The sequence below is a fragment of the Lineus longissimus genome, chromosome 15 (assembly GCF_910592395.1).
Source record: "Lineus longissimus chromosome 15, tnLinLong1.2, whole genome shotgun sequence".
Lineage (NCBI taxonomy): Eukaryota > Metazoa > Nemertea > Pilidiophora > Heteronemertea > Lineidae > Lineus > Lineus longissimus.
In genome coordinates, this window is record NC_088322.1 from 10,403,646 (window position 1) to 10,431,306 (window position 27,661).

Sequence of the window (27,661 nt, forward strand, 5' to 3'; positions counted from 1 at the left end):
CAATACAATTCAAAAGTTACAAGTGCCAGGTTGGACCTTCTCTCTTGAGGTCTGCCATCGCCCTTCTTTGTCAGACTTTGATGTAGTGTTGAGAGTCCAAACTATGTTGCCTGGCCTCAACAGACTACAAATGGTAGACTGTGGTACATGTATATTCCCTTTCTCTTTAGGTGTTCCCGGCATGCCAAGAAAGCTACGTGCTACTGACGTCACTCGCTCTCATGTCAAGATTGAGTGGGAGAAACCGGAAACAGACGGTGGTACACCCATCACCGGCTACATTGTCGAGCGTCGCGTCGCGTTCAGTTCACGCTGGAGCAAGGCAAACAAATACCCGATCAACCAGACGTACTTTACCTCCTCCGATGTGCACATGGGTGAAGAGTACGAGTTCCAGGTCTCGGCAGAGAATGCCGAGGGCGTGGGACAACCATCCAATACATCCGGAGTTATCACTGTCAAGGACCCATATGGTAAGGGGTGACTTTGATCGTAAATTTTGAGTAATCATCATGACAGGAATGGGGTGTGGGGGAAGATCAATCAATCAATATCAATAAATAAATTTGTATTGCGCCCAAATCATAAGAAAAGGGAGCAGGGAATAAAATTTGACTATGTCCGTTTCCCTCTTGCCTGATTGACTTTCATTATGTCTTACAGACAAATCTGGCATCCCAAGCAAACCAGAAATCGTCAAGATGACGTCGACAACTTGTGCTCTCATGTGGGCCGCCCCTCGCGACGATGGAGGAAGCCCGATCACCAACTACATCGTTGAGATGAAGAAACAGTCTGACTACAAGTGGCTCGTGGTAGATGAGAATGTACCGGATACCACGTACACAGTCAAGGGCTTGCGTGAGGAGACAGAGTACACATTCCGTGTGATTGCTGTCAACAAGGCTGGCCAGAGTAAACCGTCGGATCCGTCAGACATTGCCTGCTATGGTATGTCTTATTTCTGTATATATATATGCATCTTTAAAGGTCTACATGTAGTACATTTACCTCTGTATCTTGTTTATTTGAATATTGACCCATTCGTGGTGGCAGTCAAGGTTCGTGGACTCCATCCTCGGCCTAGGAAGAGGAGACATCTACTGATTCTGAAGTTAGTGATTGTGGACGATGGAGGTGGTAACTGGTCACCCCATGACCCCAAAACTGAATATTTTGGTATGATTCATGATTTTTTTCACTTTCTATTGCAGAAGAGCCTATCAACATTGTAACAGGCCTACAAAACATCGATATCCAAGAACTCCCAGCCGATGCGACATTCTCCTGCGAGCTCAACAAGATGAACGTCCACGTCGATTGGATGAAGGACGGCATGCCGCTCAAGTTGACCAAGCGACACCATGCCATGGAGGAGGGATACAGGCATAAACTGATCATCAAGGACATCGGGCCCGAGGATATTGGCATGTATAGCATTGTGGTCAAGGGACAAACCTCCAAGGGAAAACTCACTGTTGAGGGTAAGGGCATACCTTCTTATATTTCATTCGCTTTGTTTTTTTTATTTTTGTTCTAGTTTGACCCAACTTGAACTGATTAAAACATCACAGTTTTTGCAATAGACTTATAAGTGTGATTAATTCCAACAGTGGAAGAGTGCAACTTGGCGTGTCGGGTGATATGGTGTCTTGTCGACAATATGAGAGTTTGGGGTTCTGACTGATCTTGTCACTGTTTTCTCTCCCAGTGTTGAGATGTATTAGTTTCCACTTCTTGGCATCCAGTGTGCCTCTGTGGAGACCTGTATGAGCAAATATTGTTGTAAAGTAGATATTTTACAGACTCGGGTAAAAAGAGCTTCATGTAACTTAAAGCTGCAAGTGGTTAGACAGCAAGTTCACTACTTTTGTTTCCCCCATCAGCACCTCCCAAGCTACACCTTGACGAGAGATTCAAGGACAACATCACCTTGAAGATCAACACGAGCGCCATCATCGAAGTCCCGTTCAGTGGCAGCCCACTCCCAGAAGTCTCTTGGAGATTCAACGGTGGGAATTTCACCGACTCTCGACGAATCAAAGATGAGACAATCCGCGGAATGACAAGTCTGACGATCAGTCGTGCTGAGCGGCGGGACTCAGGAGATTACAAACTAACCCTGAAGAATGGATTTGGAACTGTGTCGTTGACTGTCCATGTCACAGTCCTCGGTGAGTTGATGGTTCAGTTATTAGAGATGTTAAGATGGATTTGAAGAAAAAGCACCAATGCACTTTCAGTTGGCCTGCTCTTGCATCTTAGATATTAGAGATCTTTTCAGCTAGGAGCCTTTGAGATATGTAAAGGCTGGTTTTTACACATTTATCATTTTTTTCAGACAAGCCTGGTCCGCCCAGAAACTTCAAGATTGAGAACATCACAGCCAACTCCGCCGATCTGCTCTGGCAAGAACCTGACGATGACGGTGGCTCAGGAGTCACCGGCTACATTGTCGAGAAGCGTGAAATGAACCGACGCACGTACAACATGGTCAGCAGGACACCCAAGTGTCAGTACCAGGTGACACAGCTTCTCGAGGGAAGCCAGTACGTGTTCCAGGTCAGGGCAGAGAACGACTCTGGGGTCAGTCATCCTGTGGAGATACAGACACCAATTACTGCCAAACATCCATTCAGTAAGTTTATGTTAAATTTGTGCTATTGTAAAGTGATTGTCTCTGGCACATATGGGAATTCCTCTCACCAATTTGGCTGTATGAAGCTAGATTTAATTACAGGAAGTACGGTAGGTAGCAGCATGTTCTTTGCAACAAAAATGTACTTGGAAGATTTAATAAGCATGTAAAAACACTCTGAAGGAGCCAGAATAACCAATGGTCTTAGCAGAATGAAGATACACATCTGTCTTAATATGAATATTAATATGAATTTGGATTGGTAGTCTACTTGGTTCTTCACCTAGCAAACGATCTCACAAATCTGTCGTGATAACTTTGCAGGCATCCCCGGCCCACCAGACGCACCAAAGGTCTCTGAAGTCTTCGCAACCCACTGTACCCTGTCATGGAACCCACCAGCCCACGATGGTGGCTCACCTGTCACTGGCTACGTCATCGAGCGCTGCCTGTCAACGAGCATGAGATGGGTGAGAATTGCCAAGCTGGGCCTGGAGACCAAATGTGGAGTGACAGACTTGATGGAGGGCAATGACTACCAGTTCAGAGTACTGGCTGAGAACAAGGCGGGGCTTGGACAGCCTAGTACACCGACGAGACCTGTCACGGCAAAGGACCCATGGAGTGAGTACATATGTGTTTTCAGGAGATTTCAAGTATTCAGTCAAAGGAAACTGCTATGACAAAACGGTCCATTGCAATCAAACTTGACCGAGAAACATGATCATAGCTTCATCTTGGTCGTGCTTATTTCGGGCTACTGGAATTCTGTAGGTTGATCTAGTTTTGGTTGACTAGACTACCTGTGTGTGGTGCAATGCCTCATACTCACAGTGGTGTGATCAAGTCAGCATGTGATATGTTCTTGTTGACCTATGAAACCATCTGTGAATACGTTTCTAAATCTCGATCCCTTGTACAAAGCATAACTTTGTTGACATCTGAAAATCTATTTTCTTCCTTTGCAGACAAACCAGGGAAACCTGGTCAACCCCAACTCAGCGACGTCAAGAAGGAATCATGTAAACTGACGTGGACCCCGCCCGTCAATGACGGTGGAAGCCCAATCACAAACTATGTCGTAGACTACAAGGCTACCAGCGCCTTCAAGTGGGTCAGGGCCGATGACCGTGTCGATGGTACAACGTACAAGGTCGACGGTCTCCATAGCGGTAACGACTATGAATTCAGAGTAGCTGCTCAGAATCGTGCTGGAGTTGGGTCGTTCTCTATGACCAGAGACCATGCTACTCTGGATGAGGTTGATGGTAAGTTGCCTTAAGTTATTTTTGCGAGAGAGAAATGTCCCAATTAGGCCTCCTTACCATTGTTGCAATCTCTGGAATCTTTTATCGGGGTTCGTGAATGAAACTTTGAAGTTTATCCTTTTGGCCAAGTGTTTTTGCTGAGAGTTCTTGTCTCCATTGAAAGGATTCACAGAGTGAGATATTTCATGCCAACTTGAATTTCGTGTTTTCAGCAGGTGAAAAGCCAAAACTGAAAGAGGGACTTGTCGATGTCACGGTAGTCTCCCCAGCTCCCGCCATCTTGGATTGCGATATCCACCTCGGCGAGCCAGCGGCGCATATCCGTTGGTTCAAGGATGGTCGCGAGTTGTACGAGTCGCGTAAACACGCCATGCAGATAGAGGGAGAGGTCTGCGAGCTGAAGGTTAAGGATACGGATTACACTGACGGCGGGCGGTATAAGGTGGAAGCATCGAATAAGTCGGGCAAAGTTGTGAGCGAAGCTCGACTCGCTGTCTACAGTGAGTACTCCTTTACTTATAAGAACTTGGGCAGTATTCATGATCTCAACACTGATATGCTGATGAAGACCTTTTCAACGAATTGCCATGTCAATATGTTTTGATAATTCTTGAGTTGGTGGGTCTATTGCTGTGACTGTAGTTCTGCCAAAAGAATTTTGTTGTGCAGTTGTATGCAATTGTACCTTTGCCTGAATATGTTTAACTGAGCAGTTCTTAAAAACTCAGTCACTGAGCCTGTATTGGGCTGTCCTTGTGACTGTACTGATAAGTGCTACCTCAAGTGCAGAAGAAAGGGCTGTATTTCAATGTGATTCTCGATCCGTTTCAGCTGAACCCAAGGTTGAGTACGACAGTCGCTACTCAGAACCCCAGATCATCAGGGTTGGCTCCCAGATGACCATTGATACCCGAACCAGTGGATATCCTCGTCCCAAGGTCACTTGGACTTTGAATGACAAACCTCTACCAGTCCTTGCACAAGTCAAAACAACTGACGATTTCTCATCGATCAACGTCAAGAACATCTCACCGCAGTACGCAGGAACGTACAAGATTACAGTCCAGAATGAAGTCGGCAGCGTCTCCGCTGAATTTGTCGTGAACATCCGTGACAAGCCATCAAAACCCACCGATCTGGAAATCGTCGATATTCAGAAGAACTCCATTACGATCAAATGGCAACCCCCAATGCACGACGGCGGATCTGAGATCACGGGTTACACGATTGAACGCCGAGACATGAAGCGTACGATGTGGACCCTATCGGGCGATGCGGGACCCGAGCAGCGCACATTCATTGTCACCAAGTTGACTGAGGGCAATGACTATTGTATGCGAGTTAGTGCCAATAACAAGATTGGAGCTAGTGAGCCGATTGAACTGAAGACACCGACAACTGTCAAGAGTCCTTATGGTGAGCCTTCGCCTTTCTTAGACAAAAATCTACTATATTTCAATTCCAGAGTAGTTCATGTGGTGTTGATAGGTAATAGAGTGTATTTTTTTGAAGCGAATGCAGATTTATTACCTGTTGTAAGTAGGCCTAGTCCATGCACAATGAACAATGAAATTTCTTCTTGTTTTCTCAGACCCACCAAGCTCACCAAGAAGTGTCAATGTCGTAGAAGTTTTCAGGAGTCACATCCTCCTTGAATGGCAGAAACCGAAATCGGACGGCGGAACCAAAATTACCGGTTACACTGTCGAGCGCCGCCAGCCATCGGGATACTCAACCAGATGGCAGGCCGTGAACTCTCAGCCAATCGATGCGTGCGAGTTGAAAATGACTGACTGCTCGGAGGGACATGATTACGAGTTCCGAGTGATTGCCGAGAACGAGGCCGGGGTCAGTGAACCATCCGCAGCAACAGCTGTGGTTACTGCCAAGGACCCATGGGGTGAGTGAGATCAGGTTTTGAATTTTTGGGTCAGATTGCAAGAGGAAATCATCGTGATACACATTGCTGTCTGAAGCAAATGCAGAAGAAATGGAAGATGAAGACTTACATGTAATTGAGGGTAGCTGGGATATGTCCAATTGAACTTTTAGACCAGAACTATAATTAGAAGTCATCCTCGTTCAGCAATCAATGGTTGAGTCATGTGTTTTGTTGACTCACTTGATGGCTCATGAATGTTGGAGCCATTTGTCGGGTTTGAGCTAGAAAATGTGGAATCTAACGAGAAGCTATATCTTGAACAGCTTTCCAAAAACCTATCAAAGTGCTTTGCGCAAGAGTTCCTTGGAAAAGCACTATAACAATGCTGAACTTTAACGAATTTAACCTGTTTTGCAGATGCTCCTGATGCCCCTGGCAAACCTATCGTCACCAATTTCACCGAGGAGAGTTGCTCCCTTAAGTGGGCCGCTCCAGAAAATGATGGCGGTGCACCGATCAAATTCTACGTCATGGAAATGAAACGAGCGTCAGATTATCGCTGGTCGGTTGTCCACGACAACATCAAGGCGACAGAATACACTGTGTCACATCTGCGCCCAGAGACTGACTATGAGTTCCACATCTTGGCCGAGAACAAGGCTGGAGTCAGCCCGCCATCAGAGTCGAGTGGCATCGTCAGATATGGTGAGTGCTTTGACAGGTTGTTTCCTGTATAAACGATTACAAAACTGATGCTCACAGAGCCTGTTTTGAATGAAAAATGAAATTTGCCCCAAAATAGAAGCAATTAGCAAAATGTTTCATGAGAAAGTGCTGAGAACTATTCTTCTCTGTCCCGGAAACATGGCCCACAGCAAATATCCTACTTTGAATGAACCTATCCATACTTTCCTTGATCAACTACTTCCTATATATACAATAAGCTTGAACGAAAGCCAATAACAATATTTCTATGATGTATTGTTGTATTAAAACGTTTACATTTCTCCTTGCAGAGGAGCCTATCAACTTGGTCCGAGGTCTTGAAGACATCATCATCAAACAACTACCAAAGAGCGCCACCTTTGAGTGCGAATTCAAGAAGTCCAATCTCAACGTCCAATGGTTGAAAAATGGCCGCCCGATCGCACATGTGTCTAACTACAAGATATCAGCAATTGCGATGACCCACAAACTACACATCGAGAATGTGACGGAAGATGATGATGCAGAATACAGCGTCACCATTAAGGGTCGTGAGGTCTCCAAGGCGAAATTAATCGTCGAGGCCCCGCCACAAATATTCATCCAGGATAAATTCCGCGATCAGATTGTCCTGGAAGCCAACCAGTCATCAGTCATTGAGGTGCCTTTCACTGGTAGCCCACAGCCCGAGGTTACTTGGACTTACAACAACGGAAAACTGCCCGATCCCAGACGTTTCAAAGTCGACATCATTAGGAATATGACGTCGCTGGTGATTAGCCGCGCTGATAGGAAAGATGGTGGCGACTACAGTGTGCACCTTGAAAACAAATTTGGCGAAGTCAAGTTGACTGTCAGTGTACTTGTGTTAGGTAAGGAGTGAATTTGCAAGATTTCCTTAGAAAAAACATCGAATGACATTCAGCAATTGAACTGCAAGTGAACTGAAATTATTTCATTTTATTGGCCATTAATGCTTCAGATGTTGCACCAGGTATTTCATCTATTAGCTAATAATATTCAAATAGATGCTAAATCTGAATTGATCTTCCATATGCAAGAACGAATAGGGGAGGGGAGCATTCTTAATCTGATTTTTATTCCATAATTCATTACAGACAAACCATCAAAGCCTGAAAACTTCCTTGTAACGAATGTAACATCTGAGTCTGCCCTACTCACCTGGGAGTCCCCCAAGGATGACGGCGGTAGCAAGATCACCACATACGTTGTCGAGAAACGTGAAATGAGCAGACGCTCGTGGCAGACTATGACCAAGACGATGGAACACGAATTTGTCGCTCTTAAACTTGTTGAGGGTGTGAAGTACATGTTCCAAGTGCGTGCGGAGAATCGCTGTGGACTTGGTGAGGCCGCGGACACCCATGCCGCCATCATGGCCAAAGACCCATGGCGTAAGTGATGCAAAACATTCTACCATTTCTATGTTGGTCAGTTTCTAAGAATAATGGGAAGAATTCCTTCTAAATTGGGAGCAGGCCTATCTTGAATAAGATCTTTTTTTATAGGTTTATTCATTTCTTTGTCAAATTTTTCCAGTGCCCCCAGGTACACCTGAACCACCAACAGTCCGCGATGTCTTCAAGAATGAATGCAAGCTGAGCTGGCAGCCACCGTTCAACGATGGTGGTGCCAAGGTTACTGGCTACCACATCGAGCGCCGATCGACCACGAGTGCCCGCTGGATCCACATCAACCGTGAACCAATCAGAGATACGCAGCTCCACGTTACCGACTTGATGGAGAATTCTGAGTATGATTTCCGTGTGACTGCTGAGAACAAGGCGGGACAGGGCGACCCCAGTGCTCCATCTGTCAGGATCAGGGCTAAGGACCCATGGGGTAAGTTCGCTGATGAATAATCTCAAGAACATCTAATTGAAGAGAGGAGTGGTCTAGTCGTCAAGGTGTCTGGACTCGTAATCGAGGCATCCTGAGTCCAATACCTGACACTGACTCAGCATAAGCTTGGAAGAGTACTGATCTACTCCTCCAGGGCCAAAGGTGGAGGTGCTAGGCCAATTACCTAAAGTGGAATGCAACCAAACTGAGTGAATGCAAGGGAAAATTAATTGACAAAACGTTTAGAAATGAATTTCCAACAACCTTCCGAAATTCTGAATGAGTTTGTTTCTACTCAAGCATCATTGAATCTGTCTTGTTTGCAAGTATTCTATTTCATCCTCTTCATTCCAGACAAACCTGGCACAGTAGGAAAGCCAGTCGTCTCCGACGTCACTCACAATTCCTGCCGCTTGACGTGGACCGCCCCAGAGGAAGATGGCGGATCCCGCATCACAAACTACATCGTCGAAAGCCGCAAGATGGGCAACTACAAATGGTTGTCTGCACTGACCACAATGGACAAGATCGCGGAGACTAGCATCGTCATTCCGAACCTTCACGAGGACCAGGAGTACGAATTTAGAGTTGCTGCAGAGAATAAGGCAGGACTTGGACCATTTGTGGAAGCCCCAATGGTTATAAGGGCCAAGAGTCCAATCGGTAAGAAATGTTTTACCTTCTCCGTGACAGCTGGTTCAGTCTGCAGTTTTATGTTGGTGATCGTCCGGAATAAGCCTAAAGTCTTTAGTACATTTCACAGCAGTCATGCAGTTGTTTGAATGCCAGACTCTCATCTAAAGATTTACACTTGAATTTCAACTTGTTCAGAAATCTAAGTATTTTTGCCCTTATCGTTCAGTTGGAGATCCACCAGAGGTGACCAAGTCTCTATCAGACCAACAGGTGGTGACACCCAAGTCTGTTACCCTCGAATGTACCATCAACCCTGGAAAGCCTGCCGCTGAAGTCAAATGGTAAGTCGATGATGAAGTCTTCATTCTCAAATCATCTATGATAAACCCTGATGATGTTTAAGAATATCTCATCCTGGGAATCAGTGCTACAGGATATAGGGCTCAGAGCCCGACACTTTTGTTTTCAAGCAGTCATGATCATGATCATCAGTCAACTGTAGCTCTTCGCACAGTTTTGGCAATCATTGTATGTAAACATGTGTTTAAGTCATATCCCAAGAAATCTTCATTATAATCAAATTTATGTAATAGATTCATCTTAACGTTGTGCCAAAAGCACGTTGACCTTGACCTCTTCTTTTAGGTACAAAGATGGCCGTGAAGTGTACCAGAGCAAGAGGATCAAGATGAGTTACGAGAACAAGACAGCGCAGCTCAAGTTCGCGGAGACAGAACTCCTAGATGCTGGACGCTACAAGTGTGAAGCAGCTAACGTCCTTGGCAGAGTACACACCGCATCCATTCTCACGATTTGCAGTAAGTCACTTCAAAATTTTCTCAATAGATGATGGCTGCTCGCTATAAGGTGTTCCGCATTTATGATAGCAAAAATATGAAATCGTAGACATAGCCGATTAATTAGTTAGCCTGTGACAAGTTCCAGGAACACTCATTACCTCTCTTTCAAGTGTGGCCTTTCCTTGATAAAAATTATATTGTACTGAACGTTTCAGTTTATATAACGTTCTGTCGAAATGAAAAAGAAGATTGAAACAATGTTCTCTATGTTTTAGCACCACCCAAGATTGACTACGACAAACGTCTGCGAGAACCACAATCCATCAAGTCTGGCGCATCAGTGATCATCACGGTCAACTTGAATGGAATTCCCGCTCCAGATAGCAGATGGTTCCACAAGGGGGCACCAATAGAGGAGTCGCAGCGCATCAGTGTCGAATCATCGGACCAATACACAACACTCACCGTCAGGAAATGTACCCGAGAGGATGCTGGGAAATACTCCATCATCGCCAAGAATAAGGCGGGCATGGACGAGGTGGACTTTGACATCAAAGTCAGAGGTATGAAGCACGATTTATACACTGACATTAGTCCAAACATGAAATGTGCATTGAATTAAAAAATGAGTAACTTTTTTACTAAAAAATGAGTAAACTTCTTTTTGATAAAAAAGTGAGTAAATTTTTTTTGATACTCTGAGGATTATGAAATATCAAGTAATAAGGTTTTTTGAAATGTTGGATGTTTTTTGGGAGGAAATCTTGTCTGGCAATTGTAGAAAATATCTGAAGCTAAAAGTAAAATCTATCCATAAAATCTATCTACTCTTTCAGACAAGCCATCTTCCCCTAGCAACATGAAGGTCATGGCCGTGACTGCTGAATCTATCAGCCTCACCTGGGAAGCCCCAGACAGTGACGGTGGTGACACCATCACAGGCTACATCATCGAAAAGAAGGATGCAACACGCACAACATGGACGACAGCGGCCATGTTGGGTCCGAATGTGTATGCATACACGTTGCCGAAACTGATTGAGGGTAATGACTACTTGCTGCGTATTTACGCTGAGAACTCTGTTGGGACAAGTGAACCACTTGCATTGGCTGATTCAGTCAGGGTCAAGAGTCCTTATGGTAAGTTGGCCAATTTCCTTGATTCAGATTTTTCACTTGCACCAAAGAATATTTTTAGGAGTACCTTGTCCAAGTTTTGTATCCTGCTTGTTTTTTGCTATCAAGGATCTTCATAAGAAGACATAGACCTATATTACATGCTGCAAGACTAGTGTAGCTAGTATGGCCAAAGTTGGGGAAATCGCCTTCAAACAAAGGCCACAAGACTTCTGCCCAGTCACCTAACTACGTCGGTGGTAGAAATTTTGATGAAATTTCAACAACCGTTCCTTTGACTTTTAGATTCACCCAGTGCACCGAGAAATGCGAGAGTCACTGATGTTGGCAAGGATCACGTCACCATCACCTGGGACGAACCAAACAAAGATGGCGGCTCGCCGATCACTGGATACTACGTGGAGCGTCGCCAGCCATTTAGCTCACGCTGGACACGCGTTAACAAGAAACCGGTCACGTCAACCTCATATACAGTAAAGGATGTGGTTGAGGATACTGAGTATGAGTTCCGGGTTGTTGCCGAGAATAAGGCTGGTTGTGGCAAACCAGAAGAGATTGAGCGCAAGATCAAGACCAAGGATCCGTACGGTAGGTAGTCTTGTTTTCTTGTGATGCATGCTTGAAAGGAATGGTACAAAGTGGGTTTGTTTACTTGAAACATGTTAAGAAAGCAATACATGTACTGCAGATTAAACATTGCAAAATCAATTATCTCATACATTTCATGCATTGTTTCTCTCACTGCAGACATCCCAGCCAACCCTGGCAAACCAGAGATTGTCAGCATCACCAAAGACAAGGCAACGATCGCCTGGTCAGCACCCCCGGTCGACGGAGGCAGCCCGATCACTGGTTATGTCATCGAAGCCAAGACGCCCTATGAACACAGGTGGACGGTGGTCAAGACAGACGTTGCACCAGGTGCCACCTCCTGTGAGGTCAGCGGTCTCGTCCCTGATGCCGATTATGAGTTCCGTGTACTTGCCGTCAACAAGGCTGGAACCAGCAAACCATCTGATCTTTCTCAGAAAACTAAGATTGGTAAGTAAAATAACTCTGTATTGGCAAAAACGTCTTAACTTTTAAGACTTAAAGACAAACTTCATTTGTCTGTCGAACGTTTTATTTGCTCCTCTCTTCAATATTTTGTCTTAGTTAGCAAAGAGCGCATCAGTTAACTTCTGTCTAAGGCTGCACTCATACTTCATGTGGACAGAAACAGATTTGCGTGGTGAGCTTATTGGTCATTGTGCAATGGATGCCTTGTGAAGATTTCAAAGCACTGGCAAATCAGGAGGAACCCAGCATTTTTTGCCCCTGAAGTTGGCTGAAATCATATTTCTAATTCTCAATCAATTTCTTTCTCTGTCTTGCAGAAGAACCAGTTGTCTTCAAGACCCCACTGAAGGACATCAAGATCACCAAACTACCCGCAACTGCCACCTTCGAGTGCGACCTGAACCGTCCTCTCACCGTCCAATGGCTAAAGGACGGCCGTATCATCCACATGAAGGGTGATAAATACAGGATCAGCGAGTCGGGCGTCCACCATAAGTTGGTGATCAACAACCTTGATTGGGAGGATGTTGCCGAATACACTGCTGTAGCGAAGACTGTCAAGTCGACTGGAGCTCTCACTATTGAAGGTAGATATCTGAGGAAACAGACAGACAGCTTTATAAATGGCTACTGGTACTGAAGGATACCTAAGATCCAAAAACTATTAGATGTGAAAGTGAAGAATTGGAAAGTTCAGTGGGAAAAACTGTTAATCTACCACACAAAACCTTGGTTTAAATCTTCAGTTTCTGACATAACCTGTCATCTGCTCATGTTTCCAGCACCTCCAACCTTCATGGTCGACAAGAAATTCCAAGACAAACTGACAATGAAGGCTGGATCATCTGCCATCGTCGAGGTACCCTTCACAGGCAGCCCGATGCCACAGGTCACCTGGTCATACAACGAAGGCGACCTGCCTGATTACAAGCGAACAAAGGAGGAAACCATCCATGGCATGACAGCGTTGACCTTGAGCAGACTGGAGCGCAAGGATACTGGAGTGTACAAGGTCATGATTGAGAACAGACATGGGTCTGTGGCACTCACTGTCCATGTCACAGTACTTGGTAAGTTTTTCAATATATTTTCTTCGGAATCACACATCTGCGACTGTGACTCACTTCAAGCACCTTTTTGGGGTCCAAGAAGAATTGGCCAAATCTGTTGCCTTGTAGGCATATCAGTTTCTAAAAATGTCTTAAATATCGTGAAATATCTAAAAATATCAATGAAAATATCAATGAAGATATCTATAAAAATATCTATGAAAATATCTATGAAAATATCTATAAAAATATCTGTGAGAATATCTATGAAAATATCACAATTCATTCTGACAACTGTTTTGTTTTCTCACTTCTAGACAAACCAGGACCACCCCAAGAATTCGATGTCAAATCGTTTACGGCCGAAACCGTCACCTTGACCTGGGAACCACCAGCCGACAATGGCGGCAGTAAGGTCACCGGATACGTCGTCGATTTCCGTGAAAAGAACCGCCTCACTTGGCAGCATGTCGCAAACGTCAGAGACTTGGAATGCGTTGTGAAGAATCTTATTGAAGGTCGCCGCTATGCGTTCCAGGTCCGTGCTGAGAACGAGAACGGTGTCGGTGAACCGGTGGAACTTCTGCAACCGGTTGTGACAAAGCATCCGTTCAGTAAGTATCACGTAAAAAAGCTTGTTAACTGCAAATTTGGATTTGAAATGATAATCGTTGAAGAAAGTTTTACAAATCTTCTCCTTGTGTTTTCAATATTTGCCATCTTAAACTCTCAATCTTGTGCAGTCACAATGTTGACACTTTGCCCAAGTTTATCAAGTGCTTCCCAAAGCTTGGTGAACAGGTCTGATGTCAGAAGGCAGCAAAGTCTGAGCAGTCCTGAGTTCTGTTCGGACGTCAACCCCGCACTGGCAAAATTTACAGTTTTTTCAATGAAACTTATGCTTCTTTTTTCCAGATGTTCCAGATGCACCGCATGCTCCCAAGGTCACCGATCTCATGGCAACATCTTGCAAGGTGACATGGCAAGCGCCAGTCTCTGATGGGGGCTCCCCCATCACCGGCTACAATGTCGAGCGCAAACCTAACTACAGCACGATGTGGGTGCGCATGAATACTAGACCTGTGACAGAGACATCTTTGAAGGTGGCGGATATGGTCTCCGGAACACCGTATGAGTTCCGTGTGATTGCAGAGAACTTGGCTGGTCCCAGCAAACCAAGTCTGCCATCGGCATTGGCCACTCCAAAGGACCCTTACGGTAAGATATTGAATAAAGGAAGTGTGTATGTGGGGGGAGGGGAAGAAGGTCCCGCAATTAACTGTGGTGTAAGTGATGATGGTGCTTTAGAGCCGGATCCATAACCATGACATAAGTTTGAATAACTAAGTCACTAAAAGTCTGTTATTTTGGGTTAGGAGGATGGAGTGTGGACTTGGCAGCTGATATCTATTTCAGAACTTTTATGCAACACTAAAATCCTGATCTTTAATCAATTGTCCACTTCATTACAATCCCTCCCTTCCTTTGTAACAGAAACACCAACCAAACCACTGCACCCCGAGGTGGTCGAAGTCACTAAACGCTCTGCAACGATCAAATGGGCAGCACCCAAACAAGATGGCGGCAGCGATATCACTGGATACAACGTCGAGTACCGCACCCGCGGTGGTGTGATGTGGAAGCAGGCTAATGCCGCCCCTGTCAAGGATACGAAATACACCGTGGGGAACCTCTATGAGGATCAGGAGTATGAGTTCAGAGTTGTTGCAGAGAACAAGGCCGGCGTCGGACAGGGATCTGATGTCACTCTACCGGTTATGGCTGCCGACCCAATTGGTGAGTTCGTACTCAGGAGACAATGAAAATCTGAAAACTTGGGGTGTTTGCAAACTTCCAGTTATGACCCTACTTTAATTGGGCCATAGTTTGTATTCAACTACATAAACCTGACAAAAAAGTCACCATTTTCTCTGAACACGTCATTTGGTATTAGTTCCCAGTAGATCACATCACCAGAAATGACAGAACCATTACAGTTTTATCAAGAGACCAAACCCGTTTTAAAGACTTAATGCAGCATCTTTCTAAATATGTCTCTAATTTACCCATTTTCAGTTGGGACTGCTCCGAAGCTGATGACGCCTCTAGAGCAAGTCACAGTGAAGACAACACAGACTGCTGTTATGGAGTGTAGCATCAAGCCTGGTGAACCAAAGCCAGAAATCAGGTGGTTCAAGAACGAGCGCGAGCTCAAGAAGGGCCCCAAGTACAGCATGGAGTATACCAAGAACCGGGCCGCCCTGACCATCAAGGACGCTGAGACACAGGATGGTGGCAAATATCGGTGTGAGGCAGACAACCGTGTTGGCAGAGTGGAGACTGGAGCCAAGCTCATTGTCTGTGGTAAGTGTTTAAGTCTTCACTGTGGGTAGCATGAGAGAAATAGTACAAAATTGTCTATGACCAGGATCGTTTACAAAAGAAACCACAGCCTGGAAGTGCTTATTGGGACCTTTCCAATGAATGGTCATGTCAATAGATTTCGAAAGTTCTGAAATTTTTGGACAGGAAGGTGGGGGTAAAGCAGATGTCCCTCGTCCCAGTGAGTAATGAGCAGCTGTTGGTGGACTTTTCCTCCTTGCCGGGAGACAGAGTAATCAATAACCTCACTTGACGCCCAGCTGTACTGGCACACAACAAACTCTTTCGTGAGTAAACGCAGAGCAAGATGAAAGATTCATAAATGATCGTGTTCCTTTTCAGCACCTCCGACTCTCGATTACGACCATCGTCTGCGACAACCACAGATGATCAAGGCTGGCAGCACGGTCATCGTACAGGTCAACCTGACCGGCACACCACCTCTTAAGGTCACATGGACCAAGGACGGCAGACCCATCGCCGCTACCAACGTGTCACTGGAATCTACCGATCACTTCACCATACTGACAATGCGGCAGACATCAAAGGCTGATGAGGGTGTTTACAAGGTCGTTGCAGAAAATGCAGCTGGGAAGGCTGAGGCCGACTTCAAGATCGGTGTGAAAGGTAAACCTAAAATTGCATACTCTTTCAAAAACTTCTAAGTTCAACTTGTAGTTGGCACAGATGTATGTTCTGGTCGGATAGGTTGTTGAACCTGACTTAGACTTGAAAAATCGTTTCTTTAAGTATTTCAATGTTTATGTTCAAATCATATTTTCCAGACAAACCAAGTGCACCAAAGGCCATCAAGGTTGACGAAATCTCTGCAGAGACCGTCAAACTCTCCTGGTCTGCTCCACCCACTGACGGTGGCGCCCCAGTCAAGTCTTACACTATCGAGCGCCGTGACGCAGGCCGCCAAAACTGGCTGGTCGTCGGTACATCTGAAGATACCTCATTCACTGTTCCAAAATTGAGCGAGGGGCAGGAATACCACTTCAGAGTGTTAGCTGAGAATGCCATCGGTGACAGCGAACCAGTCATGTCGGAGAGTGCTGTCCTAGTCAAGAGCCCATACTGTAAGTTATCATGATTATCTTGAGCTAAATTCAAAGTTAAAGTTAAAGTTATCAACTACAATGTAGGCTATCATCTGACTTTACACTATCCTGAAACCTTTCAGTAGGCCTCTCAGATAAGCAGCTCAAACAATGCTAAAATCTGAGCATTTCTGACCGATACCCATTTACACCTGGGAAGAGTGAGGCATGTAAGACAAAGAGGCCTGCCTAGAGTCTCACAGACAGTGGGGATCAAATTAGTCATCGGGCTTAATGGATTGTCCAAACGAATACTAAGTGAACTCTTTCCTTCCAGCTCCACCTGATGCACCAAGAGATTTGAAGCTAGCCGATGTGACCAGTACCACTGCTACCCTAACCTGGCACGCCCCGTCCAAAGACGGTGGCTCACCAGTCACAAACTACATCGTCGAGCGTTGCCAGTCCTTCACAACACGATGGTTCAAGGCCACCAAACTGCCACTTATAGACACAACCTTGAAGATTCGTGACCTGATCGAGGGCACCCAGTATGACTTCAGGGTGTCAGCCGAAAATGTTGCTGGAGTTGGCAAACCTGCATCGGTCGGTCCTGTCACAATCAAAGATCCATTCAGTAAGTACCTTGCCTGGTTTATCTCTTCTGATAGCATTATTTTCAGAAATTTTTGAAATACGATACTTCTGAAGATTTTTACAATGCCGCGCCAAAATAAATAACTGATGAGTACCAGTCATTTGAATGGTACCTTGTTTCAAGTTGGTATCGTTTTTTGCCCAGTGATGCTAAGTTTTGAGTCACAGTAGACAATGGTAGACATTGACCCTGCTTTAGAATCAAGCCCGCTATGGCATCGAGACTTGTTTCAGCCAGGAATATTGGTGTCTAGAAACCTTTGCTGATACATCCAAGAAAGTAGATATGGGTCTTCTCAAGATTTGCTACTAGCCTTATGAATGGCAGTCAATCGGCAAAACCTTTGCTGATACATCCAAGAAAGTAGATATGGGTCGTCCCAAGATTTGCTACTAGCCTTATTAATGGCAGTCAATCGGCAAAAGAGCTGAGCTCTTTTTTGCACTTGTGAGTGAAAGTCAAACTTATCTCTCTTCAGACAAACCAGATGCGCCTGGCAAACCATTCCCAAGTCACCATACCAGAGAGAGTGTCAAACTTGCCTGGTCAGCACCACCAAGTGATGGTGGCTCTCCCATTACAAACTACATCGTGGAACTCCGCATGGCCGGTCAGTACAGGTGGACAGTGGCAAATATCGGTGAGACTGTGGCAACCCCTGGTTATGTTGTCGGTAACCTCGCTGAAGGAATGGAGTATGAGTTCAGGGTGACTGCAGAGAATCGTGCTGGAGCTGGGAAGCCGTCGCAGCCGTCTGAATCCATCACTGTCAGAGAACACATTGGTAAGTAATCCCATTCTGTGGTTTCCTCCTACATTCAGGTTTCATTGAATATTTGTTCCCATGTAAGACAGAGTCCAAAATTGTAAAGCACGTTGTTGTGTGGTGTACAAAACTTGCAATTGTCAGGAAAAAGACTCGACCTACAGCTTATTTTAAAGAGAGAAACAACTGCCCTGAAGCAGAACAGATTTTGTTTTGAAGCAAGAGTGACTAACCGAAGGAAGAAGACTAAAAGATCAAGGTCGCTTATCATTTGATCTAAATTTCTGTCTAGATTTTTCCCATACAAATATTCACTTTTCACATGATCACATTATGAAATTGTTCTTTTTGCAGATGGTGATGCCCCGACTATCATCGAGCCATTGGCCAGTGCCCCAGCCGTCGCAGGACAGCAGGCCATGATGACGTGCCATGTCCCAGGTGATCCAAGACCTAACATCACCTGGTACAGAGACAACAAGGAGCTCTTCCCAAGCATGAAGTACGAGATAAAATACTCTGAGGGACTTGCAACACTGGGTGTCCGTGATTTCTCTGAGCGTGATATTGGGAGATACAGATGTGAGGCATCTAATGCTCTAGGCCGCGTTGAGAGTGTGACATCAGTTTCTATGCTGGGTGAGTTGACTTGATACATTTTTTTCAGCTTTTCGGAAAAATCTTTTAACAAACCCAACATGCCAAGTCGTGGACTTTCTTGGGTGACTATGACCTGAATACATGTACTTTATAGTTGTACCCGATGATGCCAATTTCTTATTTGTTTGAATTCCAGAACCTCCCAAGTTTGAGATCAGTCCACGTTACCGTGAGCCGCTACAGGCTAAGGTTGGAGGCGTTGTCAGGATCCCTGTCAGCCTCCGCGGCACACCGGCACCGAAGATTGAATGGTCCAAGAATGACCGCCCTCTCCGCTCAAGAGACAATGTCACGGTCGATTACGACGACCATGAGACTGTCGTCACTATCCGTGACGTCAAGAAGGGAGATGCTGGAGAATACACCCTGGTGGCACGTAACGATGTTGGCGATTCAATGACAACATTCAATGTCAATGTCATGGGTAAGCACAAATTTTGTGGCTTTAGATTTCAGTGGTTACTTCTCCTTTGCTCTAGAAGATAGCATTTCTGATATAAAGATAAGTTAATTTGCTGACTATAGATTTAGAGCTAAGAAATTCTTTAGTATCAAAATGTGACAAGTTTGGTTGCTTTCTTTTCTGTCAGTTTCATCACAAGTTCTGTTTTGGCTGGATTTGATACATGTTCTGTTGATTCCTTCTAGATACTCCATCTGCCCCCGCTGGACCTCTCTTCATCCGCGACGTGCAGCGTGATGCGGTCATGATCGAGTGGCAGCCGCCAAAGCAAACCCACGGTGCGCCCATCTCCAGCTACCTGATTGAAAAACGTGACACGAAGCGTGCAATTTGGACCAAGGTCGGTACGTGCTCACCCAAGAAGAACCAGTACCTCATCCCAGGACTTCAAGATGGAAGTGAATACTTCTTCCGAGTCCAGGCCGAGAATGAGATTGGTTACAGTGACGCCCTGGAGATCGAACGACCAGTCATGGCTAAGAGTCCTTATGGTAAGTTATCATATTTTACCCCCTGTGTTAGGTGTCCACAAGCAGAAATGTATATTCTGTTCTCCTCCATTGAGGCCTCATGACTTGAGTCCTGATATTTTTAACTTACCCATATAATGAAGTGTACACGTTTAAAACTGTTTTGTATTTCAGATGTACCAAGTGTACCTCTTGGACCTCTCCGCACCTCCGACATCACCAAGAACTCCATCAACCTAGAATGGCAGCCTGTAGAATCTGACGGCGGCCTCCCGATCAAGTCATACGTTATCGAGAAACGTGAAGTGGGTCGCTTCAAATGGGACAAGATTGCTGCAGTGAAGCCGTCAGTGACGTCATTCACGGCTGGCGACCTTGCTGAAGGTTACTCGTACACGTTCCGCGTGTTGGCCCAGAATGCTGAGGGATTCAGCTCACCGCTTGAAGTGGAGAGGCCAGTTGCTGTACATAGACCTCCAGAGCCTCCAGCACGACCCACAGGCCCTGTTCGTGTCACTGACCTACACGAGAACAAAGCCACCATTTCCTGGATGCCACCTCACGACGATGGTGGCTCCCCAATCACATCATACCGAATCGAACAAAGCCGCGATGGATATGACTGGTCCAGGGTTGCGACTGTTGACTCTGGCGTCCGCCATCACAATGTCGCTGACCTAAGGGAAGGAAAGGATTACTACTTCAGGGTCGTTGCTGAGAACCAGATGGGACATAGCCAGGCTCTAGAGTCTGACAGAATTGTTCCAAAGAAGAAGATTGGTAAGTGAAACCATTTTCCTCAAAGCAAAAATTATTGTATCAAACAAAAGATTTTTCAACTATTTAAATCTAATATGAGACTATGTAAACTTGGCGTCAGACTGTGTCACCAATGTCAGAATTACTGAAGATGGTGGAGAATTTAGACATGTTTGATTTGCCTATAAATATTTCAGATTTACTTTACCCTGTATATCTTTTGATACAAAAAAAGAACCCGCAGGTCTTCTACATACTGATGAAACTGTAAAAATGATTAAAAAACCATGAAATCTTCTACAGACCCACCAAGCAAACCACGAGGTCCACTAAAGCTGACAGATGTACAACGTGATGCCGTCTCCTTCAACTGGGACATACCCGAACACGACGGAGGCGCCCCCATCAGTGCATACATCGTTGAGAAATACGACATCAGGAAGGGCCGCTGGACGCGAGTTGAGAAAATCGACCCTGCGAGCAAGTCGTTCTCTGCTAGGAATCTGATCACGGATAACCAGTACTACTTCAGAGTGATTGCCGAGAATCCTGGAGGGCAGAGTGAACCTCTTGAATTGGAAAGGCCAGTGGTGCCGAAGAGCCCTTACAGTAAGTCAGAGGATCATTTCCTGCCGTGTTTTAGAATATTTTTGTGAGGTTGGTAATCGTGTAGCCGTGGTCAGGGTCAAGTTCTTGCTCTTCTTTGTCGACTGCTGGTTTCCATGGAATAGGCACCCGGTTTGATCCTGGGGGGAACCTAGGATTGTCTGTCTAGAAGAATCGTCCTGGCTTCAAGGAACTAAAATTCCTGACTCTTCACAACACGATGTATGAATTTTCGGTTGTCTGTCAGATGAGACTAATAGCTCTGGTCCCTTGTACTTGGGTGTCAAGTGCAATTAAAAGATCCCATGTAGGTGGACATTCCTGGCTGTAGGCAGCTTAGAAATTATTCCTGAAATCCTAAGGATCCCAAACAAGATTTATAATATGTGATTTGTAGGATGATGAAATCAATCAACCATCTGGGCATTTACTGAGAACTATTTCATCTCTCTTTCAGATGTTCCAGTAGCCCCGACAGGCCCTCTGAAGGTGTCCAACATCACCAATAACTCATGTGACATTCAGTGGAAAGCACCAGAAAAGGACGGTGGTTCGCCAATCACTCACTACGTGGTTGAGATTCGCGAGTCTCGACGCACGCTGTGGGGACGTGTAGCCAAGTTAGACGCCAGGGCGACGAGTTATACCGTGCCGGACCTTTACGTTGGAAACAACTACTTGCTTCGCGTGTCAGCCATTAATGCTGAAGGACAAGGCACACCACTTGAATCGGAGACAATTGCGCCTAAGAAGAAAATTGGTAAGAATGCTATAAAATTTGTATCGTTCGGTAAAAAAATTGTTGCCTCCCTTAAAGTATCTTGTTATGCTGTCAAGGAGTTCATAGCGAAACCTGTCTTCTATTTTGTTACAATTGCAGTTTGTTTCTAAGTATTACTGTGTACCATGCCCTCTGTTTAAATTTGCCATTTGTGGTCGGCACAGTAACTACATGAGATTCAGGAAACTAACTACAAGTAACAAATCAAACTTTTCTCAATTCAGATCGTCCGTCTGAACCTACCCTTCTACGCCCGAGGCGAGTCGACGAGTCATCAGTCACCATCGACTGGCAAGCTCCATACCACGAAGGTGGAGCCCCCATAAAGGGATACCATCTCAAGATGCGCAAGGACGGAGAAGACACATGGAAGGACCTGGGCTCGATTGCCCCATACCATATGAAACACACTGTCAAAGGCTTGGAGGAAGGTTCTGGATACTTCTTCGCCGTAGCGGCTGAGAATGAATCTGGACCTGGGCGGTTCATGGAGTTTGAAAAGGCAGTCACCCCTAGGAAACCTATTGGTAAGTTTGGTACTATTGGTAAGTTCTGGATTAATTCCATCAGTCAAGACGTTTTTATCATAAAATTATACCCAGTATCGTGAAATGTGATTTGTGGAACTTATCTTCTGGTCCTCTGTATTGCAGAACCACCAAGCACACCAGAGGGACCCCTCCGACCAGTCGAGACCTCTCGATACGCCATCAAGTTATCATGGCGGCCATCCCTCCATGATGGCGGAGCGCCGATAACAGGCTATGTTGTAGAACGTCGTGAGAGCTGGCGCCTGACATGGACACGGGCGCAGCGTTTGCCTGCGGACGTACGGGAATGCACCGTCGGTAACCTGGTGGAGAATAACGAGTATTATTTCCGAGTTATGGCTGAGAATGAGGTTGGATTGTCTCATCCTCTGGAGACAGATGGTGCCCTTGTTCCAAGGAGTCCATACGGTAAGCGTGTAGTTCATATTTAATGAGTTACAATTTGCAGCAAAAATACATAATTTTCAGTTGACTTAATTTTAACCTAGGCTTGCCTGGGAAGTTAACCTGCGATAGACCAGCATCCTATCCAGGGGGAGTAATACTCCTAGTCGCTTGATGCTTCAGAAACCAGGATAAGCTCTGGCCGGATGAGCCATTCACAGCTCAGGCAATTGTATGATTCGTAGTCTGAGTGATACTAGTATTTGAGTTAAAAATGTATTGATTTGAATTTGTTTCAATGAAATATCTCTCTATTTCAGACATTCCCAAGCCTCCAGCCAACCTGAACATTGAAGACGTTTCCCGCAACCGCGTCACGATCTCCTGGGAGCCACCACGTGACGATGGCGGCGCCGACATCATCGCCTACATTATCGAGCGCCGAGACAAGAAGAGGATGACATGGATCAAGGTCGACATCGTCAAACCGACTGACCTTGAATACACGATCCATAACTTGATTGAGGGCAATGAGTATCTGTTCCGAGTCTATGCTGAGAACTGTGAGGGCATTAGCCCCCCGATTGAATCGAAGGCAGTCTTAGCTCGGAGGAAGCCAGAGATTCCAAGCAAGCCAACAGGCAAGCTCCGCCCAGTCAAGATGTCCCCGACAAGTGTGACCTTGGAGTGGAGCCACCCATACGATGATGGTGGCATCGCCATCCAGTCCTACGTACTCGAGAAATGCGAGATCGATAAGGCGGATTGGACGAGGGTTACGAGTGTTCCAGGTCATGTGACAAGCCACACGATCAGTGACTTGAAGGAGGGGACAGAGTATGGTTTCCGCGTGATTGCCGTGAACCAGGTCGGTCAGGGTGAGGCCCTTGAGACCCAAGATGTGGTCATACCACAAAAACCACTGGGTGAGTGTTTATTGCTTTTCTAACTTTGCTCATTCATGGCCACAGAGGTGTTCGTGGCATTGGTTATTCAATGACTTTTCTTCAAAGGAACTCAGCAAAAATGAAGATGAAATAAATGTGTATTAAATTTTGGCTGTGTTGGCATCAAAGCATGTTCTCATCTTTCTCTGAAAAAACATTTTTACAGAAACATATTATTCTTTCAGAAAAACCACACGCTCCACATGGGAAGATCTTCTTCTCTGATGTCTTCCGTGACTCCATGACGGTCAGCTGGATGCCACCCGTCCATGACGGTGGTGTCCCCATCACCCATTACGTCATTGAGAAACGTGACACTGTCATCCCCGGTTGGATGCACGTTGCGACAGTCGATGTGAAAGAGTCGAGTTATACTGTTGATAATCTGATTGAGGGACATAAGTATTTGTTCCGTGTGTCTGCTCAGAACAGAATCGGAGTTGGTGAACCCCTAGAGTGTGAGAAATCACAGGTGGCCAAGAGTCCTTACAGTAAGTAACGATTTTGTAGGGCTGTGGGGGTGATTATCTTCTTTTCTTCTTTTGTGCAACATGATGGTTTAAGTCATCAAAAGTGCGAGGGCCCTTCACCATTAATTTCCGTCACTGGCAGCTTCCTACCAGTCTTCACCAAGACCAGCTGCCACACCATCTCGCTTCACTGCATGAAGCCTTCTGACACGCATCCTACCCCTTTGAGGATGATCAAGATCATGATGAATTGCTTTAGAGGTGGAACTAAAGTGTGTTTTGTTTTGAATCATTGAATAAAAACTCTTGTGAGGGTTTGGTAAAGCTCGCCAAATGAGTTCTTCTAGTGAGTCTCTTTTCTGTCAGGGTCACTGGTATTTTGTTTGAAACTTCCGACAATTTGAATCTTTGGCCTAATTTCAGACGTGCCAAGCCAGCCTGTCATCTTCACCGCATCTGAGATCACGGACGATGGTGTCACCCTAGAGTGGTCCAAACCCGAAGCTGACGGCGGTACCAAGATACAACACTACCTCGTCGAGAAGCGAGAGTCTTGGCGCACGAACTGGAACCATTGTGCCAAGGTCGACGCCCGGCAGAATAAGCACCGAGTGACCGGTCTATATGAAGGCAAGAACTACCAGTTCCGTGTGAGTGCTGTGAATGTCGAGGGCGCTGGGCAGCCGAGACAGCTTAAGGATCAGGTCACACCAAGGAAACCCATGGGTGAGTACCCTGAAATATCGATTGTGTCAAGTCTAGTTAAACCCTTCAAGAAAAATGAATTGAAATCTTGAGACTCTGAAAGAAAGAAAGCTTGACAAAAAATTGACCATTGAATGCAACTTATTTCAGAGAAACCAACTGCCCCAACAAATCTAAACGTCGCTTACGTCACCAAGACCTCTGCCACTCTTGAATGGAGGAAGCCACACTCCGATGGCGGTGCCTACCTAAGTGGCTACGTGGTCGAGATGCGTGAGGGCAAAGGGCCATGGAAGCCTGTCGCACACCTAGAGCCCTACGAGCAGATGTATACCATGCAGAACTTGCTGGAGGACTTTGAGTATCAATTCAGGGTGCTGGCTGAGAATCCTGCTGGCTTGGGATATGCTGCTGAACTGATTGAACCGGTCGTGCCACACAAACCAATTGGTGAGTACTTGTAGAATTCTCCTTTTGTTAGAAGAGGTGAAACATCTACGAACTTGTGCAACTCACATTCTATGAGCAGCTAAGGTGTTAGTGAGAAAATGATTGAAGGAAGTGGGTCATATCACTGTCTGAGCATTGTTTCTTCAATTTTTGTTCCAAAATATTTTGTTAAATTATGCAGGGAACGCGGTATGTATCCTTACAAAAATTGAGATTATTTTCCCCTTTCTTTCAGAAACACCATCTGCACCATCAGGCAATCTGGAGGTCAAAGAAGTTTCCCAGAATGCTGTAGTGTTGGCATGGGAACCACCATCTCAAGATGGCGGCTCTAAAATCAAGGGTTTCATCATCGAGAAGCGCAGCGGGCGTCGTCCAGACTGGACCGTTGCCGCTAGGATCAAGGGTAACGTGCACGAAGCGACGGTTACCAACCTCGTTGAAGGTCACGATTACTATTTCCGTGTCCTGGCAGAGAATGAAGTCGGCGTTGGATACCCATTGGAATCTGATGAGAAAGTGGTGCCAAAGAGTCCCTTTGGTGAGTAAATAGATAATAATCAGTCGCAGCTTAAATTTGATATCTATTTGAAGTGATAGTTTCTGCACAGTTGGTAAGATGCCCATCTGACATTGTAAAGTGATCTCTGAAGGATTTCCTGTGTAAACTTGAGTAAATGACATCCAATCCTGAAATTAAGCGGACGACTTTAGCTGCTCACATTTTCTCAGAAACTAAGAGAATGGCGAGAAAATATTTGAAGAAAGTTTATCAGATTACCCATTTGAACAATGTTTGTATCAATATCTTTTGCATTTTAACCAATTCAAATCAAATTTATAATTCACAGGTCCTCCGGCTGCACCCGTCTCTCCCATCCACCTTCTGCAAGTCACACGCGACACAGTCACCATCCAGTGGGATACCCCAGCTGACGATGGTGGCGCCAAGGTCAAGAGCTACATCGTAGAGAAACGTGAGACGTCCCGTCGTATGTGGGTCAGATGTGGCCACACAGATGCAGACGTCAGGACCCTGTGCGTCACCAACCTGATGGAGGGACGCGAGTACGCATTCCGTGTGAGTGCGGAGAATCGTTATGGCGTTGGTGAACCCCTTGAGACTGGGGCACCAATCACAGTCAAGAGAGTATTCGGTGAGTACCATTTTCAATTTCACGATTTTTTGGCCAACATCTCAATTATGGAGGTAATATTTCTTTAGAAATGAAAACGAAGTGATTAGAATAACTACGTGGTGAGAAGCTCATTTGTAGTGTGCCGTGTGGCTTTGATTTAATTTGGCTTTGAAGTAGTATACTGTGTGGCTTTCAAGTTAAGGTATGCAATTTGGCTTTTGTGGTGTCTCCCCAATGAACCGTGTGGAGGTTGCTTTGGTTTGAGACGAAATAAAATGCTAGCATGTTGTGTTGCTGTAAACCACCAAATTTCTACACTTTTTCATTTTTGCGATTCGCAAAATTTTCGAAACTTTTTTGGCTCGTGACAAAAACTTTCTCAGTTTTTCATATCAAAATTTTTTCTTGATATTTCTTAATCTGCAAATGTGACTCATTTGCAAAATCACTAAAAATGAAACATTGCAAAAAATTGGAGGGTTTACAGCATGTGTTGTCCTGTATTGTAGAGTGTTGCTTTGAGTGAGATACTTGTGCCATACCCTTAGAAAATGGAAGTCATTTCAAGATTTTGACATCTTTTGATACCGATAGAATTGACAGGTGATAATGAACCATGGAGCCAGTTTGAAAACATTTGGCAGGTGGCCTTCTGCCTTAAAATTGAATCTAAAACATGATATCTTGAAATGACTTCCTCCCATATGCTTGTGTGGTTTTGCTTTAAAAAATGCAGCACCTATGATCTAAAGAGAATAAACATCATTTGCACAAAAGAACATCACTTTCATTTGCATTACATGCCTGCCAACTTTCATTTTGCACCTGCTGCCAAATTGCTCTTCACAGGAGAACACAAAAAAATAGCAAACAAGAAATTCGGAAATGAAGTTTAGTTTGATTGACCTTTACTTTCATATCATAGTGTAGATCATTGACTTTACATAGAGTTTCATTTTGGCAGGTTTGTCTACTAAAAATCTAACCCAAATATGCTTTAAAAAGCGACACCCTGTACGCAGCGCGTGCACTCATCTCCAACACAGAAAAGGCAAATTCATGTTTCTGATTGGTACCAAAATATGAGAATCGTGATTACAACAGTCGAAGGGGTCATTGCCTTGGCATTATCTGCTGATTCAGAAAGAAGTGTATGAAAAGGATGAATCAAGTGTTGTCTTGTGTCCTAAGTGTCATTGACCTTGGCATTGTACTCTAGTGATCTTAGTGGGATCACATGACCTTTATGCAAAGTTGTAGTTCTGACCTTGTAGCCAGACTGCTTTCAAGGTCATTGGTGCCTGATCAGAGTTCTGCTTCAAGCTGATATAGGTCATCTTGCTTCAAAGTCATATGAGTGACTTTGCGGGTGACCTTGCTTCAAGGTTATA

At 45.1% G+C, this 27,661-nt stretch overlaps 1 protein-coding gene across 1 annotated transcript in view; it reads left to right on the forward strand.

The window, feature by feature from the left end:
• LOC135499476 (titin-like) overlaps positions 1-27,661 on the forward strand; it is a 119,945-nt gene that overhangs the window by 22,093 nt on the left and 70,191 nt on the right. The window contains exons 41-85 of the mRNA XM_064790236.1: positions 171-473; positions 664-951; positions 1,215-1,484; positions 1,887-2,174; positions 2,342-2,638; positions 2,963-3,262; positions 3,607-3,906; positions 4,119-4,406; positions 4,738-5,322; positions 5,498-5,806; positions 6,206-6,493; positions 6,805-7,365; positions 7,612-7,908; positions 8,054-8,356; positions 8,711-9,019; positions 9,219-9,333; positions 9,638-9,810; positions 10,068-10,355; positions 10,629-10,931; positions 11,214-11,516; positions 11,676-11,969; positions 12,305-12,574; positions 12,770-13,057; positions 13,354-13,650; positions 13,952-14,254; positions 14,531-14,833; positions 15,113-15,400; positions 15,761-16,045; positions 16,204-16,500; positions 16,799-17,098; positions 17,598-17,903; positions 18,240-18,524; positions 18,682-18,969; positions 19,194-19,499; positions 19,653-20,258; positions 20,541-20,846; positions 21,301-21,603; positions 21,849-22,151; positions 22,278-22,583; positions 22,880-23,485; positions 23,692-23,997; positions 24,400-24,702; positions 24,832-25,131; positions 25,367-25,672; positions 25,983-26,288. Of these exons, the coding sequence (XP_064646306.1) occupies positions 171-473; positions 664-951; positions 1,215-1,484; positions 1,887-2,174; positions 2,342-2,638; positions 2,963-3,262; positions 3,607-3,906; positions 4,119-4,406; positions 4,738-5,322; positions 5,498-5,806; positions 6,206-6,493; positions 6,805-7,365; positions 7,612-7,908; positions 8,054-8,356; positions 8,711-9,019; positions 9,219-9,333; positions 9,638-9,810; positions 10,068-10,355; positions 10,629-10,931; positions 11,214-11,516; positions 11,676-11,969; positions 12,305-12,574; positions 12,770-13,057; positions 13,354-13,650; positions 13,952-14,254; positions 14,531-14,833; positions 15,113-15,400; positions 15,761-16,045; positions 16,204-16,500; positions 16,799-17,098; positions 17,598-17,903; positions 18,240-18,524; positions 18,682-18,969; positions 19,194-19,499; positions 19,653-20,258; positions 20,541-20,846; positions 21,301-21,603; positions 21,849-22,151; positions 22,278-22,583; positions 22,880-23,485; positions 23,692-23,997; positions 24,400-24,702; positions 24,832-25,131; positions 25,367-25,672; positions 25,983-26,288 (14,229 nt within the window). The remainder of the gene's footprint in view (positions 1-170; positions 474-663; positions 952-1,214; positions 1,485-1,886; positions 2,175-2,341; positions 2,639-2,962; positions 3,263-3,606; positions 3,907-4,118; positions 4,407-4,737; positions 5,323-5,497; positions 5,807-6,205; positions 6,494-6,804; positions 7,366-7,611; positions 7,909-8,053; positions 8,357-8,710; positions 9,020-9,218; positions 9,334-9,637; positions 9,811-10,067; positions 10,356-10,628; positions 10,932-11,213; positions 11,517-11,675; positions 11,970-12,304; positions 12,575-12,769; positions 13,058-13,353; positions 13,651-13,951; positions 14,255-14,530; positions 14,834-15,112; positions 15,401-15,760; positions 16,046-16,203; positions 16,501-16,798; positions 17,099-17,597; positions 17,904-18,239; positions 18,525-18,681; positions 18,970-19,193; positions 19,500-19,652; positions 20,259-20,540; positions 20,847-21,300; positions 21,604-21,848; positions 22,152-22,277; positions 22,584-22,879; positions 23,486-23,691; positions 23,998-24,399; positions 24,703-24,831; positions 25,132-25,366; positions 25,673-25,982; positions 26,289-27,661) is intronic.